General features: G+C 48.4%; 1 protein-coding gene across 4 annotated transcripts in view; it reads right to left on the bottom strand.

Moving 5' to 3' along the window:
* The window catches only part of TBC1D22B (TBC1 domain family member 22B), a 780,346-nt gene that overhangs the window by 641,879 nt on the left and 121,499 nt on the right, over positions 1 to 16,968 (bottom strand). For all 4 annotated transcript variants that reach the window (XM_082245406.1, XM_082245407.1, XM_082245409.1 and 1 more), the window contains exon 4: positions 16,177 to 16,356. In XM_082245406.1, the coding sequence (XP_082101532.1) occupies positions 16,177 to 16,356 (180 nt within the window). The remainder of the gene's footprint in view (positions 1 to 16,176; positions 16,357 to 16,968) is intronic.

Genomic DNA, 16,968 nt, shown 5'->3' with positions numbered 1-16,968 from the left:
GCTGTGCGCTGCAGCAGATTAATCCGCCTAAACCCGAAACACAGAAAATAGTCCCACTTACTGTCCCCGCTCCCACAGAATACAGGGGGCCCCGAGACAAAAATAAATAGTTGCACAACACAATTCCATGACTTTTCCAAAACTTAGTAAGTTTTCCCATTTTCCAGGACTTTTCCAGTCCTGGAAAGTGTCATGTCAAAATCCCATGGCTTTTCCAGGATTTTCATGACCGTACGAACCCTGGGGGCTTACTAAGTGGTCTGTACAGTACAGACCACTTAGTAAGCCCCCCTTTCAGTACAGACCCCTCAGTAAGCCCTCCCACCTAGTACATATACCACTTAGTAAGCCCCCCTCCCAGTACAGACCCCTCAGTAAGCCCTCCCACCTAGTACATATACCACTTCGTAAGCCCCCCTCCCAGTACAGACCCCTCAGTAAGCCCTCCCACCTAGTACATACTGTACTAGGTGGGAGGGCTTACTGAGGGGTCTACACTGGGAGGGGGGGCTTACTAAGTGGTCTGTACTAGGTGGAAGGGCTTACTGAGGGGTCTGCACTGGGAGCGGGGCTTACTGTGGGGTCTGTACTGGGAGGGGGCTTACTGAGGGGTCTGTACTGGGAGGGGGCTTACTGAGGGGTCTGTACTGGGAGGGGGCTTACTGAGGGGTCTGTATTAATTACAGGATTAATTAGCTAATCAAAAAAACACTCAATTAAGCAAAAAAAAATAAAATAAAAATAATTGCTAGATTAGTCGACTAATCGTAAAAATAATCGATAGATTAGTCGACAGACAAATTAATCGTTAGTTGCAGCCCTAATATATACACACACACATGTATGCATATATACACCTACACATATATAGGTGTGAAAATAGCAGAACACTATGCTTGCGCTAATGAAATAATTCACAGGCATATGGCTCCGCTCCTATCACACCTATATGTGTGTATGTGTATAATACATATAAGTGTGTGTGTATATATACCCCTATACAGAAGTTCAGATGTTTTGCCTGCCTCCAAAGACCCCCAAAAAATGCCCAAAAGAACGCTTGCGCCAAAAAAAAAACGCCCAGGTGTGTTATTGCAGGCGTTTTTTTTGGGCATTTTTTTGGGGTCTTTGGAGGCAGGCAAAACATCTGAACTTCTGTATAGGGGTATATATACACACACTTATATGTATTATACACATACACACATATAGGTGTGATAGGAGCGGAGCCATATGCCTGTTAATTATTTCATTAGCGCAAGCATAGTGTTCTGCTATTTTCACACCTATATATGTGTAGGTGTATATAAACATACATGTGTGTGTATATATACCCCTATACACAAGTTCAGATGTCATGCCTGACTCCAAACATGTCCTCAAAAAGCCCTATAAACGCCTGCAGCAAAAAGCAGGCTGACCGGCGAGAAGCCATATCGCTGTTCTATAAGTCACCTAAGAGAAACCATCTTTTCTCTATAGCGGTCACCCTGAAATGGAAGGGTTTGGTCACCCTGCCATAGCAGTCAGTGTCAGTTCACCCTACACTACGGTCACCCTGGCACTTAACACTTTTCCTACAGAAACTAGATTTTTGAAGCCAACTATAGTGGAAAATAGCACCCTAACTACACTAGATATCCCTTTCCTCACACTAATAATTGCTAAATGACACTTTTGAAGCAGAAGTAACAGAACTGCTTCCATTCTCTTCCACATCCCTGTATTAAAATGGTAGAGATTTGGCAGGGCTATCTTATATACTGGGGGGCGTATTCACTAATGATTGGCCTCTGGACCCCCTAGTCACTCCAATCACATTCCTAGCATTCTCCTGCCCCCTCAATTGGCTTTTACTAATGGTTCTGGTCCAATCACGGGCTTTTAAAACCCATTTCCTGTCCCGTTGCATTTTGGTCGGTTCTGGTTGCCGAATTCCGAATTTTTTCAGCGAAACGTTCTAAATTCGGCCGAACCTCGAACACCCAATGTTCGGGTCGAACCGATGGTCGACCCGAACCGTTCGATCATCCCTACTAAGGATAAGGTAACCTCCTGCATATTCCCTGTTGCAGTAGAAACTTATACTGGAGAAGAGGGAAAGGGAGCCTGTATATTGACCCTGCACATTCTGAGTCAGCTGTAATGAAATTTATCCCAAAAACCCACGGTGGCTATAAATACATTCCTTGACAAAACAGAGGAGGGAGCTCTTCCAGAAGGGTGTTACTAAAAAACATCTTGTCAGTGTGAGGTTCTCTAGGGGTTACACTGCAAGCCTCCTCTGTACTGAGTGAATTGTAAGCAGTTCAGGCTCATGGTACCATTGCCTTTGCACTTGTGATCCACCATACTGTGCCTGAGAAAGATCCGGCAACAGGTACCCACAACTCCTGCCTAAACACCTCCAGTTTCAGACACTAATATATCAGGGGATGCTTTAAGCTGTTAAAATTTGTTCATCGTTCTTATGGAAGCACAGGTCTAGACTAGAACAAACGTTATTGCATGGATGGAAGCAACCTAGGTACACATTATAAATTGTACATAGAGAGAGTGATGACTAATAATTATTATTGTAAAAGAAATCTCAGCAGTTTTGGAGGTCCTTTCCCAGAGAGACATTTATTGGATTTTAGTACATTCCACAATGTACTTGCAACGGAAAACAAAATCCAGCAAAGTATTTGTAAATATTACAACAAACGACAGCCTGCAGAGTCCCATTCATCATTCATGTCATAGCAAGTATAGACACACCACCCCATCCAGGATAAACATTAGATTACCAAAAATATTGTGACACCTGCATTTATACGCACATGAACTTTAATGATATCCCAGTCTATTTCCAAAGGGTTTAATATTGAGTTTGCCCCCCCCCTTTGCAACTTTAAAAGCTTCAACTCTTCTGGGAAGGCTGTCCACAGGGTTTAGGAGTGAGTATGGGAATGTTTGACCATTCTTCCAGAAGCACTTTTGTGAGATCAGGCACTGATTTTGGAGAGAAGGCCTGGCTCGCAGTCTGCGCTCTAATTCATCCCAAAGGTGTTCTATTTGGTTGAGGTCAGGACTCTGTGCAGGCCAGTCAAGTTTCTGCACCCCAAACTTGCTCATCCTTGTCTTTATGGATCTTGCTTTTTGTACTGGTGCGCAGTCATGTTGGAACAGGAAGGGTAAAACCCCAAACTGTTCCCACAAAGTTGGCAGCATGAAATTGTCCAAAATGTCTTGGTATGCTGACACCTTAAGAGTTCCCTTCACTGGAACTAAGGGGCCAACCCTAACCCCTGAAAAATAACCCCACACTAACAAATGATTTGGACCAGAGCACCAAGCAAGGTCCCTAAAGACATTTGGGGTGGAGGAACTCGACTGCCTTGCACAGAGCCCTGACCATAACCCGATAGAACACCTTTGGGATGAATTAGTGCAGACTGCGAGCCAGGCCTTCTCATCCAACAACAGCGCCTGACCTCATAAATGCGTTTCTGGAAGAATGGTCAAACATTCCCAAAGACACACTCCTAAACTTTGTGGACAGCCTTCCCAGAAGAGTTGAAGCTGTTATAGCTGTGCCAACCTAATATTGGTTAATATAATAATATTATAATATATTTATATAATTATATATATATAATATAATAATAATAATATAACCAAACCTATTATAGTGGGCCAACCTAATATTGAACCCTACTGACTAAGACTGGGATGCCAATAAAGTTCAAGTACGTGTAAAGGCAGGTTTCCCAATATTTTTGGTAACAGTGTATATGCTGGATGGTGTAGTGTCCCTATGCTTGCTATGACATGAAGAATGGGACTCTGAAGGCTGCCTTTTGCTGTAATATCTACAAATACTCTGCTGGATTTTGTCATCTGTTGCATGTACATTGTGGAATGATCTGAAATCCAACAATTATCTCTCTCTCTTGGAAAGGCCCTAATTACTGCGGAGATTCCTTTTACAATAATAAGTATTATTCATCACTCTCTATATCACAACAATTAGGAGGCATAGAGGAAAATGGCAAAAGCATGCACAGAACAGAGTCCCAGAAAAAGGCTATGCAAACAGGGTGATTGGCCAAGTAGGAAGGGAAAAATGGGCCAAAATAAAAAGGGTCACTGCATTCGTCCCACTGCATGGCTGTGATTCAACCTTTGTAGCCAGCAAGCTGTAAAAACCCATAAGAGGGGCAGCAAGCCACGCACCCTAGGCCCTCTCCTCAAATAAGGGCCAAACAGCCTTGACTAACCAATGCTGGTTAAGCCATCACTGCGCACGGTGTAGTAAGTTTGCAGAATTTCAACCTCCCTGAAGGCAATTCCCACAGACACAGGAGACCACCGAAGTGTGATTTACAGCTCTTAACCTGTAAACCACACTGCTGTTCCCACCTGAGTTGCACCAAGGGTACCAAGGGGTGGTCATCTAATGCGGTGTCCAATCCACTAAGGTACATACAAGGTAGGTCCCACTTCTTCACTGGTATAGCCCCTGAGGGGGATTTCAATGATAAGCCAAACCATAAACTGGCAAAATATGTCCATGGGTCTCTGCAACACATGAAAAAAAACTTGCTAAAATCTGAAAACTTGTAAAATCTTACCGTAAAATTCCTTTCTCTGAGTCCTCCGACAGTCGCCGCCCACTCATACAGTCTTCACCAAGGGGGTATTGACTTCCTCTCCTTAGGAGTAGCTAGGCATAAAACTTGTTAAAATAAAAGCATTTACATAGACACACCCATGGGGGCTGTCCCACTGGTCCAATACCCCCCCTGAAATAGCCATCCCAACTCAGTTTGGTAGCAAGCAGTTAAGTGTATAAGAACCCCAAAAAGAGGAGCGGGGCGGCGACTGTCTGAGGACTCAGAGAAAGGAATTTTACGGTAAGATTTTACAAAAATTCCGTTTTCTCTTACGTCCTCCGACAGTCGCCGCCCACTCATACAGTCTTCACCAATGGGGATGTCCCAAAGCAATGTAGTCATGAGGGGTGGGAAACGCAACCATCAGAAAGGCAACGCAGTACCCACATCAGAGAAAGGAACCTTACAAGAACAGCAAGGGAACCTTCTGGGCAACAAGAAAGCTCAACAGGAGCAACAACCCAGGAAAGCAAATAACCAAGGGGGTCAACAACCCCAACAGTCAGGGACCCGCAACAAAACCAGGGTCCCCTAAGGTACTGCCGCACAGAGAACTTTGCGGCCAAAGGAGGCATCAGCTGATGCCAGAACATCAATTTTGTAAAATTTGGAAAAAGTGTGCACTGACGACCAAGCCGCAGCCTTGCACACCAGGGCCACGAGGCCTGATGCCGGAGAGCCCAGGACGTACTCACCGATCTGGTAGAGTGTGCCTTGACAGGGAAGGGCAGTACCCGTTCCCTTAACGAATAGGCCTGTACAATTGTCTGTCTGATCCATTTTGAAATGGTCACCGCAGATGCAGCCATACCCTTCCGAGGTCCCTCAGGAAGGACAGAGAGAATCCGATTTTCGAAAGGATTCAGTTGACGACAGGTAAACCCTGATCGCCCTGACAACATCCAAAGAATGCAAGGTAACCTCCGTAGGATGCTTAGGATTTGCACAGAGTGAAGGTAAACAATGTCCTCATTGAGGTGAAAATCCGAAACCACCTTTGGAAGAAAGGACGGGTTAGGTCACAAGACCACCTTATCCCTATGAACCACCAGGTAAGGGTAGCGGCACGACAACGCCACCAACTCTGACACTCTGCGAGCAGAAGTGATCGCTACCAGAAAAGCCACCTTTTTAGACGGCAGAGGCAAAGAAATTTCCCTAATGTTTTCAAACGGGGGAACGTTGTAACACGGACAGAACCAAGTTCAAGTCCCATGGAGGTAAGGGCTCCCTTCGAGGAGGGGCCAAATGCCGCACACCTTGAATGAAGGTGCGAATCAAGGAATGAGACGCCACAGGGTGCTGGAAAACAGCCAGTGCAGATACCTGGCCCTTAATCGTGGCCAACGCAAGACGCTGGTCCACACCAGACTGGAGGAAGGCAAACACTCTCGCCACCGAGTATGAACGAGCACCAGGCAAAATAAGCCTTCCATGTAATAAATCTTACCAGACGAGGCTTTCCTAGCCTTGATTAAAGTAGGAATGACCTCTGAAGAGACCCCTGTCTCTCAGGACCTGGCTTTCAACAGCCATGCCGTTAAAGCCAGCGACTGTAAAGCAGGATGGAAGATCGGTCCCCGAGACAGCAGATCTTCTCACATTGGCAGCCGCCATGGAGGTTCGACGACCGGGTGAACGATGTCCGCGTACCAGGACCGGCGTGGCCAGTCCGGCGCCACCAGAATCACCAGTGTTTGTTCCAAGGCCAACCTGCGAAGGAACCTGGACAACAACTGAATCAGAGGAAAAGCATAGATCAAACGATACTGATGCCAAGGCACCACCAGCGCATCCGAGGCATCTGCCAGAGGATCGTGCGTTCTTGCCACGAACCTTTCCACCTTGTGGTTTAGCCGAGACGCGAACAGATCCACATCCGGGGATCCCCGCTTCGCACACAGCATTTGAAACACCTCCGGGTGCAGGGACCATTTCCCCTGGTCCAGGGTCTGGCGGCTCAGATAAATCGGCCTGCCAATACTCCACACCCAGAATGTGAACTGCCGAAATCGCCAGGACATGAGTCTCAGCCCGAGACAGAATACTCGTAACTTCCTGGGCCGCGCCGGGCACTCCTGGTGCCCCCTTGGTGGTTGATGTATGCCACCGCAGTGGCATTGTCCGTCTGCACATGTACAGGACGGCCCTGAAGACGATCCGACCAGTGGAGCAGGCACAGCCTGATCGCTCTCAATTCCAATATGTTTATCGGAAGGGAGGATTCCTCCTCCGACCAAGTGCCCTGGGCAGACAGGTTGCCCAGGACGCCACCCCAGCCCGACAGGCTGGCATCCGTGGTAATCACCGTCCATAGCAACGGCCGGAAGGATTTCCCTTCCGAAACAGCCGGGGACTGAAGCCACCACAAGAGATCCATTCTGGTTTGGCGACTCAGAGACACTCTCAGGTCCAAGGACTGAGGTAGTCTGTCCCACCTGTCCAGGATATGAAACCTGGACAGTGCAAATGGTATGAAACTGTGCAAATGGTATTGCCTCGAAGGCCGATACCATCAAACCCAGGGACCGCATACAGGTCCTGAGTGACGAAGATTCGTTGTCCCTGAGGGACCTGACCTCGGACTGTAGGGTCCGGAGCTTGTCCTCCGGTAAGAACACCTTTGCTTGAGCAGAGTCCAGAACCATTCCCAAATACGGGAGACGAACGGAAGGGGTCAAGTCGACTTCTGAAAGGTTGATGGTCCAACCAAACTCCTGGAGCGTCTGGACCGTAGTGGACAGATCGCGCAACAGACTCTGACTGGCACTCGACCTTAACAGGAGATCGTCTAGATATCCCAAGACCGCAATGCCCTCTGCCTGCAACAGGCCCAGAACAGGCGCCAACACTTTGGTAAAGACCCTTGGTGCCGAAGCGAGACCAAAAGGTAACGCCACAAACCGATAATGATCCTCCGCGATAATGAATCTGATGACCCTCGAAAATGGGGATGTGTAGATACGCATCCTTCAGGTCAATAGAGGCCAGGAATTCTCCCAGACTCAGGGAGGCCACCACCGAGCGGAGCGATTCCATGCGGAACTTTCGAATGCGCACGAAGCGGTTCAGAGCTTTTAAGTCCAGAATTGGACGTACCTTGCCCTCCTTTCTGGGCACAGTGAACAGATTCGAGTAAAACCCCCGAAACCTGTCCCGATGAGGCACCGGGACGATTACCCCCTGAACGAGGAGATCCCGCACAGCTTGATGCAGGTCTTGCAACCGCCCTGGGGTCACATGAAGATTTGAGGGAAAGAATCTGTCTGCCGGCCGTGAAAGAAATTCGATCTTGTACCTTGATCTAATGATTTCCTGAACCCACCTGTCCTGAACACAGAGCAGCCAAGGTTGGAGGAAACCGCGCAAACGTCCCCCCACCCCTGAAAAGGGTGAGGGCGCCCCTTCAGGCAGAGGCGGACTGAGCCGCTGCACCCGCTTGGCCGGATTTTTGTTTGCCGGCCCAGGGCTTTTTCTGGCCACCCTGGCCCTTGAAGGGTTTCCCCTTGTACTGTGCCTTGAAGGCACGAAAGGATCCCTGATTAGGTTTAAAGGCGGGACCCCACTTGCCGCGGAAAAACTTGCCCTTAGGATTCTGGGGCAGCAGAGTGCTCTTGCCCCCAGTGACTCCTTTAACCAATTCATCCAGGGAGTCCCCAAAAAGGTGAGACCCCGCATAGGGAATATCAGCCACCGTCTTTCTGGATTTGTGGTCAGCCGACCAGCTTTTTAACCATATCAGTCGCCGGTTAAGCACAGCGACACTGGACAGGCGTGCAGCCAATGGGGCCTCATTCAAGGCCGCATCGCACAAATACATGACCCCTTGATAAATCTGGTCCACCATCTCCACGGTAGTGGGGGGGGGGCAGAATCAGCCACGAGAGTGCGTCTTAGCACCTTAGTCCAATCCGCCACAGCCTGAGCCGTCATGACAGAAGCGAAAATAGGCTTTAGCATGGAGCCCGCCACCACGTAGGTATGGCGGGCAAGAGATTCCAGCCTCCTATCCGTAGGATCCCTAAACACCAGAGAATCTTCGGTGGGAACCACAGTAGCCTTATTCAATCTGGTCACAGTGTGATCCACTTGAGGAGCCACACACCAGCGTGCAACCGTAGTAGACTCAAAAGGGCAGAGAAGTTGAAACCTTTTAGGCACCGTGAAGGTGTGCTTTAAATTGCGCCATAGTTCATTCACCGTGTGATGAAACTCGGGGCAGGGCAAGGAAAAACCTGCACCGTCTTGCGGGTCCTGTGTGTACCAAAAAGAGGACAATGCCCAGAGGATTGGACTCATCCTCTAAATGTAGGGTTTCCTTAATGGCAGATATCAGCGCATCCATAGCTGCGCGTTAATCGGGCGTCCCGGGCGGGGGGATTCATCCACCCCTGTAACCTCCGCCTCCCCCTCAGACTCTAGCAGGTCCTGAGCAGAGCGAGACCCTGAAGGGGGCACGCTACCTACAGCAACCATGTCACATTCAGAATAAGAAATCCTAGGCCTTTTTCTAGCAGCACGTTCAGTCATCAGCACATCCATTTTGGACACCAAAGTCACCACTACAGCAGCCAAAATAGTCAGGGTAGAGGATTCAGAGGAACTTGAATCCCCCACCAAGGCCGGAGGGAATTTGCTGTCCTGGGATTCCATTGCAAAAAAAATTATTATTATTATTTTTTTTTTTTAAAAGGTACTGGCCCTTTAAGCGTGCCGCGGACCCCGCAGCACACCGCTACAATGACTGTGGAAACACAGACCCCCCGCAAGGAAAAACAAAGCCAGGAAGATTGCAAAAGGGAGAAAAGAAAGGACAGCAGAACAGAGCCCCACAAGTGTGTTACCACAGCCGCCGGTCACTCCTGAGAGAAGGAAGGAAGTGATGTCATCCTTGCAGGCCAAGGAAACATGGATGCCTATGCAAAGTAATGGGAGGCTTCGGCAAAATGGCTGCCGACATGTGCTTGGAATGATCGTTGCCACACAAAAGATGGCGCCGCAAGGCGCCAAAATACACTACATACAATGCTGTATAAGCGCCCATAGTGAAGCCAGACATGCTTGCCCACACCTAAAATGGCAGACCGGCGGTTTTTAACCCCGCAGCAGTCGCCGCACGTGTCTGTACCTCCAAGCACCCTAAAGTGACACAGGAGAGGGATCCCCCAAAACCCCACACAGTGCTAGCTGTGAGAGAAAAAAACCCCCAGGGACCGGGATCAGGGAGCCCAAAAACACAAAGAAATAGGGGACACCACAGACACACAAGACTGCCGACCCCCAGACAGAGGCCCCACACAGAGGCGTGGGGTGCCTCATATCAAACGGGAAACCGCCCACCCTCAGATGGCAGGGGAATGCCGTCAGCCAAAAACGCAGGACACCGGGAGTGCACGGATGAACCGTGCATGTGTCCGGTGAGGTAGCCACCTCACAAGGCTGCATCCCTGAGGACAGGGATGGGTCGTTTGTGAGGGCAGGGCGAACACATAGCCTATTAAACGCTCGATGGCAGGCTGGGATTCCATCTGACCCTCTGTCCTGTAGAACCAGGACGACCAGTCCGATTCCCAGCTCCGCAAACGCCGTCTTCATCCGAAGATCCGACTAACGCTGACAAAACAAAACAGCTAGCAATGCAAAAAAAAAAAAATGACATTTTCAGAAAATAAATCATAAAATAGAAGAAGAAAGCTGAGACTGTAGCCCCAGCACAGGGAAGCCTATCTACTCCTGAACTAGGCAGAAGACAAACTGAGTTGGGATGGCTATTGCAGGGGGGGTATTGGACCAGTGGGACAGCCCCCATGGGTGTGTCTATGTAAATGCTTTTATTTTAACAAGGCTTATGCCTAGCTACTCCTAAGGAGAGGAAGTCAATACCCCATTGGTGAAGACTGTATGAGTGGGCGGCGACTGTCGGGGGACGTAAGAGAGAAAAATGGATTTTTGTAAAATCTTACCGTAAAATCCTTTTCTCTTAGCTCATTGACAGACGTAGTCCTCGGTTATACAGCACCTTCGGGTTATGTTGCCTCCACAGGAGCAGGACTAGACAGGAAATTAAAATGCTCTGGCCACACCCTAGGGGCAGTCCCAGAGGGTATATCCTCTCTCTCTCTCTGCCTCAGCAAATCAGTTATGTCAAAAAGCAGTCTTTAGAGATTTTAACCCAACCCAACTCAAAAACAGAGGGGCGGGGACTACGTCTGTCAATGAGCTAAGAGAAAAGGATTTTACGGTAAGATTTTACAAAAATCCATTTTTCTCTATCGCTCATTGACAGACGTAGTCCTCGGTGATACAGCACCTTCGGGACGTCCCAGAGCAGTATCACAAATGAGGGGTGGGAAAATGGAAATCAAATCCCAATCTAGAAGGCCCAACCGGTGCCAACTAGAAGTTTACAATGCTCATCCTTAATGATGAGACTCAACAAAAAAATAAATTTTTTTTTTTTTTCCAAACAGAAAAAAACCCTCGAGGTAGACCACCGGTCTCCTCAAATTGCGGCCTGCAAAACCTTGCGGCCAAATGAGGCATCCGCCAATGCCATCACATCAATTTTATAGAATTTTGTAAAGGTATGTACCGACGACCAGGTGGCCGCCTTACATACCTGGACCACTGACGCCTGATGGCGAAAGGCCCAGGAAGTACTGAGCGCTCGAGTGGAGTGCGCCCTAACAGGGAACGGAGGACTCTGACCCTTAATAGAATAAGCCTGTACCACCGTCTGTCTAATCCATTTGGCAATGGTCGCGGCAGATGCAGGCAAACCCTTTCTGGGGCCATCCGTGATCACAAAAAGTGAATCCGTCTTACGGAATGATTCCGTAGCTTTCAGGTATGCCCTGATTGCCCGAACCACATCCAAGGAATGCAACGCATGTTCCCGATGATGCTTGGGCTGAGGACACAAGGAAGGTAGTACAATATCTTCATTCAGATGAAAATCTGAAACCACCTTTGGAAGAAAGTATGGCTTAGGATGAAGTACTACCTTATCCCTATGAATCACTAAGTATGGGGACTGGCATGATAAAGCAGCCAGTTCTGACACCCTGCGTGCAGAAGTGATAGCCACCAAGAAGGCCACCTTCTGGGATAAAGTAAGCAAGGGAATCTCCCTGATGTTTTCAAAAGGAGGTTTCTGTAGAACCGACAAAACTAAATTAAGATCCCAGGGCGGTAAGGGCGCGCGGACTGGTGGAGCCAGGTGCCGCACCCCCTGGATGAAATTCCGCACCAAAGACTTGGTAGCTAAAGGTTTCTGAAAGAAGATTGCTAATGCTGAAACTTGACCCTTGATGGTGCTCAAGGCTAGCTTCTGCTCAACCCCTTGTTGCAAAAAAGCCAATATTCGAGTCACCGAATAGGTACGTGGAGGAAATCCTAAAGATTCGCACCACGCAATATAAGTCTTCCATGTGTGATAATAGACCTTGCTGGAAGTGGCTTTCCTTGCTTTAATAAGGGTAGGAATGACTGAAGCTGACAAACCTCTGTCCTTCAGTACTTGGGTCTCAGTGGCCAGGCCATTAAAACCAGCGACTGTAAAGCACGATGGTAAATAGGTCCTTGAGACCACAGACACTCCCTGAGACGAAGTTCCCATGGAACGTCTGCGACTAGCATGTCCAAGTCGGCCAGGCCGGCTTGACGAGGCCAGCCTAGAATTTCTAGGACCACTGGCGCTGACTGGATCTGAACCAGGCGTCCCTAGAGCTATCTGGCCCCGACCATCCGAAAAAGTCTGGTCGTTTTCTGTTCCCACACATTTATCAGATACCTGATTACTATCAGGAAGGGTGATCTTTTCTGGTTGAACCTCAGGGACCGAAGTCACCCGGCTAGAGGCTTCTTGGCCTGTCTAGTCAACCAGATCCGATTCCTGTGGGGAATTGAGACTAATCTTAGGAAAAGGTAAAGGAAAAGATCTATTCAGGGAACGGTGACTACCGCTCCCTGTAGTACTTAAATGTTGGAAGGGAAGAATCGCACCGGTAGTAGTAGTTGATGCTCGATCTAATGTCCTGAATACCGGTGAAAACGTCCCCCCACCCTCAAACCGAGTGGGGGCGCACCTTCAGGCTGTGTACTCCTTTGCTTCGGGTTTGGCTGAGTTGGTCCTCTGTTTGTCCGACCAGCCTTTCTTGAACCCTCCTGGAGGAGTCTTGCCTTTCCCGCTTGTTCCTGCCGGGCGTGCGAACCCTTTATGGGCGGTAAAGAAAGGTCCTCGCTTGTTGCGAGGTCCCTTAGCTTTAGCAGCCTGTGGCAAAAAAGTGCTCTTGCCCCCAGTGGCATCCTTAATGATTTCATCTAGGGTGGCCCCAAATAGACGATTCCCCTGAAAGGGGAGATTCGTCAAGGTCTTTTTGGAACCTAGGTCAGCTGACCAGCATTTTAACCACAGCACACGTCTGAGGATTACCGCTGACATAGATGCATGCCCTAATAGGGGAGTAGTGTCCAAGGCTGCGTCACAGATAAACTGTAGCCCTTGTATAATCTGTTCCATCAAATCAGATGTTTCCTGGGGAATATCTTTTCCCCTAAGGTCTTGGCGTACCAATCTCGCCCATTCCGTAAGTGTCTGGGAAACTAGACCAATAACAATTACTGGTCTAAATGCTGACCCTATCAGAGAGAAGATAGTGCGGGACTCTGCTTCCATCTTTCGATCCACCGGATCCTTAAAGGACGAAGTGTCCTCCACTGGGATAACCGTGGCTTTATTCAGCCTGGAAATAGGTGGATCCACCACTGGTGGTACCGTCCATTTCTTAATGATGGATTCCTCAAACGGATAGCGTCTAGCAATACGCTTGGAAATAGTAAAGGTACGTTTAGAATGCTCCCATTCTCCTTTAATCTTATTACCAAAACACTTGGGTACAGGAAAAACCTTCACCGTTTTGATGGGCTTGTTAGTACCAAAAGGAATCTCTGTTTCAGTTGCTTCTGCCGGTAAAACCTCAAGTTTTAAGGTTTCCTGCACTGCCACAACTAGTGCGTCCACCAATGCTTCTTCCTGAATTATAGCGGGAGAAGAAACGTCCTCCTCACTGTCTGAGGGAGCTTTACCTGAGGTAACAGCCCTTGCAGAGGGACCTGCAACTGCAGTGACCATCTCTGAATCAGAGGTGTCAGATAATATAGGGGTAGGCGGGGGTCGCTTCCTTGACCCTCGTCCCTGACAGGCCGCCTCCACCCGAGCCACCATAGACTCCAAAATTGCTGTAAATGCCTCCACACTCTGTGCACCGGCGGGTCCCGTGGCCCCCTCGAGGGAAACAGGTGGGGGAATTTGTGTGGCAGGGTCCATGATTATTCTAGTAACTTCCCGGATAATATAATTCAAAAATAAATTTTTTTTTTTTTTTTTCAGACCCCCAGCACCACAAAAGCCCCTTAGTGTTACCTGCTAGGGATCCCTATCGATCGAGAGAGAGAGAGAGATAGACCCCCAGGCTCACCACTTGATGCTCAGAGTTTAACTGCAACAGGTTACAGCGCTGTCTTGACAAACAGGAAGTCTTTTGGCTGGCTGCCCAGGAAGAAAGGAGGCGGCTCCGCCCCTCTGCACGCCTTCCGGCGCCTCCCCTAGCTCCACGAGGTGTTTGGATCACCTCAAACATGGCCGCCCCCATGCTGGAGACACGAGGCTACGCCAAAATGGCGGCTCGTGCAATCCAGCAAAAAAAATGGCGGCGGCCTGTACCGAATAGCGGTGTGCTGCAGGGCACACAACACTATCTCTGCATGGGGATTTTTGGCGTGGTTGGCGGTACCGGCCCTGGCGGACCGCATGGCCGTTCGGAAGGCCTGCTATAGCTGGAGATTTGACTAGGAAGGCAGTCAACATGTCCGTGGCTTCTGACTGGTAGGTACCTTATTCTTATCACAGTAAGATTCCCAGACTGCCACTGATTACAATCTTTTAAACATGTATACAATTAGATTGTTAGCTCCCAAACCAAGCCTCCTGGCTTTGTGCACATAAAATCACACTCAAAGTAGGGGGATCTGTGCCATGTTATAGGATAGAGGGGGACTCTATCTTACCATACAGAGAGGGGCCCGCGTTCACCACAAGACCCGTCAGGGGGAAAAGGGGGAACATACTACTCACCATACCGGAACCAGGCGGGCACCAACTCCTGACAGTAACCCTCTCCACCGGGGCGGGAGGGCTGTCGACCAATACGGACGCCGTGACTCATGGTCTTTGGCGTTTCAGCGAGACGTTTAACTCGCGGGGTCAGTCCCTTAATGGGACTTTGTCGCGGCCGACCCAGCGCGGAGCTATGGCCTGCACGCGCTCGTAGGCTGAACTGGGGTGACCACCGGATCTCAACATCCAGCCCGTCGCCCAGTTCAGCTTTCTTGCTTGAAGATCTCACAGGAACACTGGAGAAAAAAGCTGTCTAAAAAACCTTTTTAAGAAAAAAAAAATCTTGCCAGGACCGAAGATCCCAGCAAGGTATCTAGGTCCTTACTCCTAACTAGACAGAAAATAACTGATTTGCTGAGGCAGAGAGAGAGAGGATATACCCTCTGGGACTGCCCCTAGGGTGTGGCCAGAGCATTTTAATTTCCTGTCTAGTCCTGCTCCTGTGGAGGCAACATAACCCGAAGGTGCTGTATCACCGAGGACTACGTCTGTCAATGAGCGATAGAGAAAAAAGTTTTCGCTTCCGTCAGAAGAGAGAGAAGATGTCCATCTACCAAAGACATTATGAAAAAAAACTGAAGGCATGCTTGGGAGTGGGAAAGGGTATACAGTGCTGACCTAATCTTCTAAAGATGGCAGCAAAACCCTCTGCTCTGTACTGCTGTCCAAAGAGTTAGAAGCAGAATAGGAGTTTGGAATGGGCTTTCAACATACTTTTGCACCCGGTCTTCCTTTGACTTCAACACTGGGTATGCTTTGTCAGAGTAGGAACGAGTTTCTGGACCCCACCCCCCGTACTCAATCAGGTCAGCACCATACTGTCCCTGCAGCAAGAACTATGCCACCCCAACAGCATGATACTAGCTCTCCTTTCTCCATTTTTATCCACTGTACAACCATCCCCAATCTCGCCACCACACTTTTGAACTGTGCATGTCACTGAGAAGGAACAACCCAATCCCCACCCTGCCAACTCTTACCACTTTGCCAGAAACCCTGCCCCCCCCCCCCCCCACCTCCACACACACACACACCTCCCTATACTTAATCTCCATCCTAGTAACTATGCCTGCCAACACCCCAGTCTCCCTACACCTGCCTCCCTCCTCCATCTTGTCTGTTCTGGAATGGGCACACATTATTATAAACAATCGCTTTACGTTAGCACACCGATGCCTGACTGGATTCTCATTCCATTTTATTTCTGGGGTCAGTAGACAGATGACAAAAGTACAGACCACATATGACTTATTTGAATAATGTAATCCTGTATACTGATCCATTTAGGCTGAGGTTAACTTACAGAAACTGATTTCTAAATTTTTAACGTATATGTCTTACCAAGATCAGTGTTCAAATTCGAAAGCAGCTGTCTGAATTTTTCAAGACGCGTCTTTTCCCTTAATGTCATAGAAGGGGCTCCAGAAGCATTCTGATCAGAAATTCTAGCAATAAGTGGAATAATAGGCCGGAAAGGATGTGGTTGCAGTTTTTTCAGTGGTTTTCTCATTAAAGTGACATCTACAGGACAATAAAAAAAAAAAAGTTACATAAAACATATTTCAGATTAACTGATACACCATGATGTAACATCTAGTTACAGTTAGAACTGTTCACCTTTTACATTTCACGTATTTTACTTTAGTTTCAAAAAAAATTAATGAATCTTTTGCAAAAAACATTTAACAGTAGAAATCACCACATCGCAGTAACGTGCCTATATAAAAAGGTCATAACATTTCGATATTTTATTTTCATCTTTAAAAGGAGTTATAAAAAAACCTGCCTTTACCTTAATGCTTTCTATGCATTAAGATAAAAAGCCTTCTGTGTGTAGCAGCCGTCCCAGCACCCTCTAATATTTATCTGAGCACCATCTTTATCTAGCGATGTCAAAGAGCCCCTCGGCCGCCCAGGACTCTCCCTCCTGGTTGGCTGGGATACAAAAGCCATTGGCTCCCACTGCTATCATTTAAAGTCAGTTAGCCAACCAGGATAGAGTAGGAGCAGGGCCGGACGGCAGCTCAGTGTCTGAATGTATGCAGGGAGCTGCAGCTCGGTTTGGATGCTCCCATAGCTAGCTGCTTGCTGTGGGAAGACTGGATAGGAGGGAGGGGCCAGGAGCACAAAAGA

The sequence above is a fragment of the Pelophylax lessonae genome (genome assembly GCF_965119305.1).
Source record: "Pelophylax lessonae genome assembly, chromosome: 2".
NCBI classification, from domain to species: domain Eukaryota; kingdom Metazoa; phylum Chordata; class Amphibia; order Anura; family Ranidae; genus Pelophylax; species Pelophylax lessonae.
This window is presented reverse-complemented; position numbering and strand designations above follow the sequence as displayed.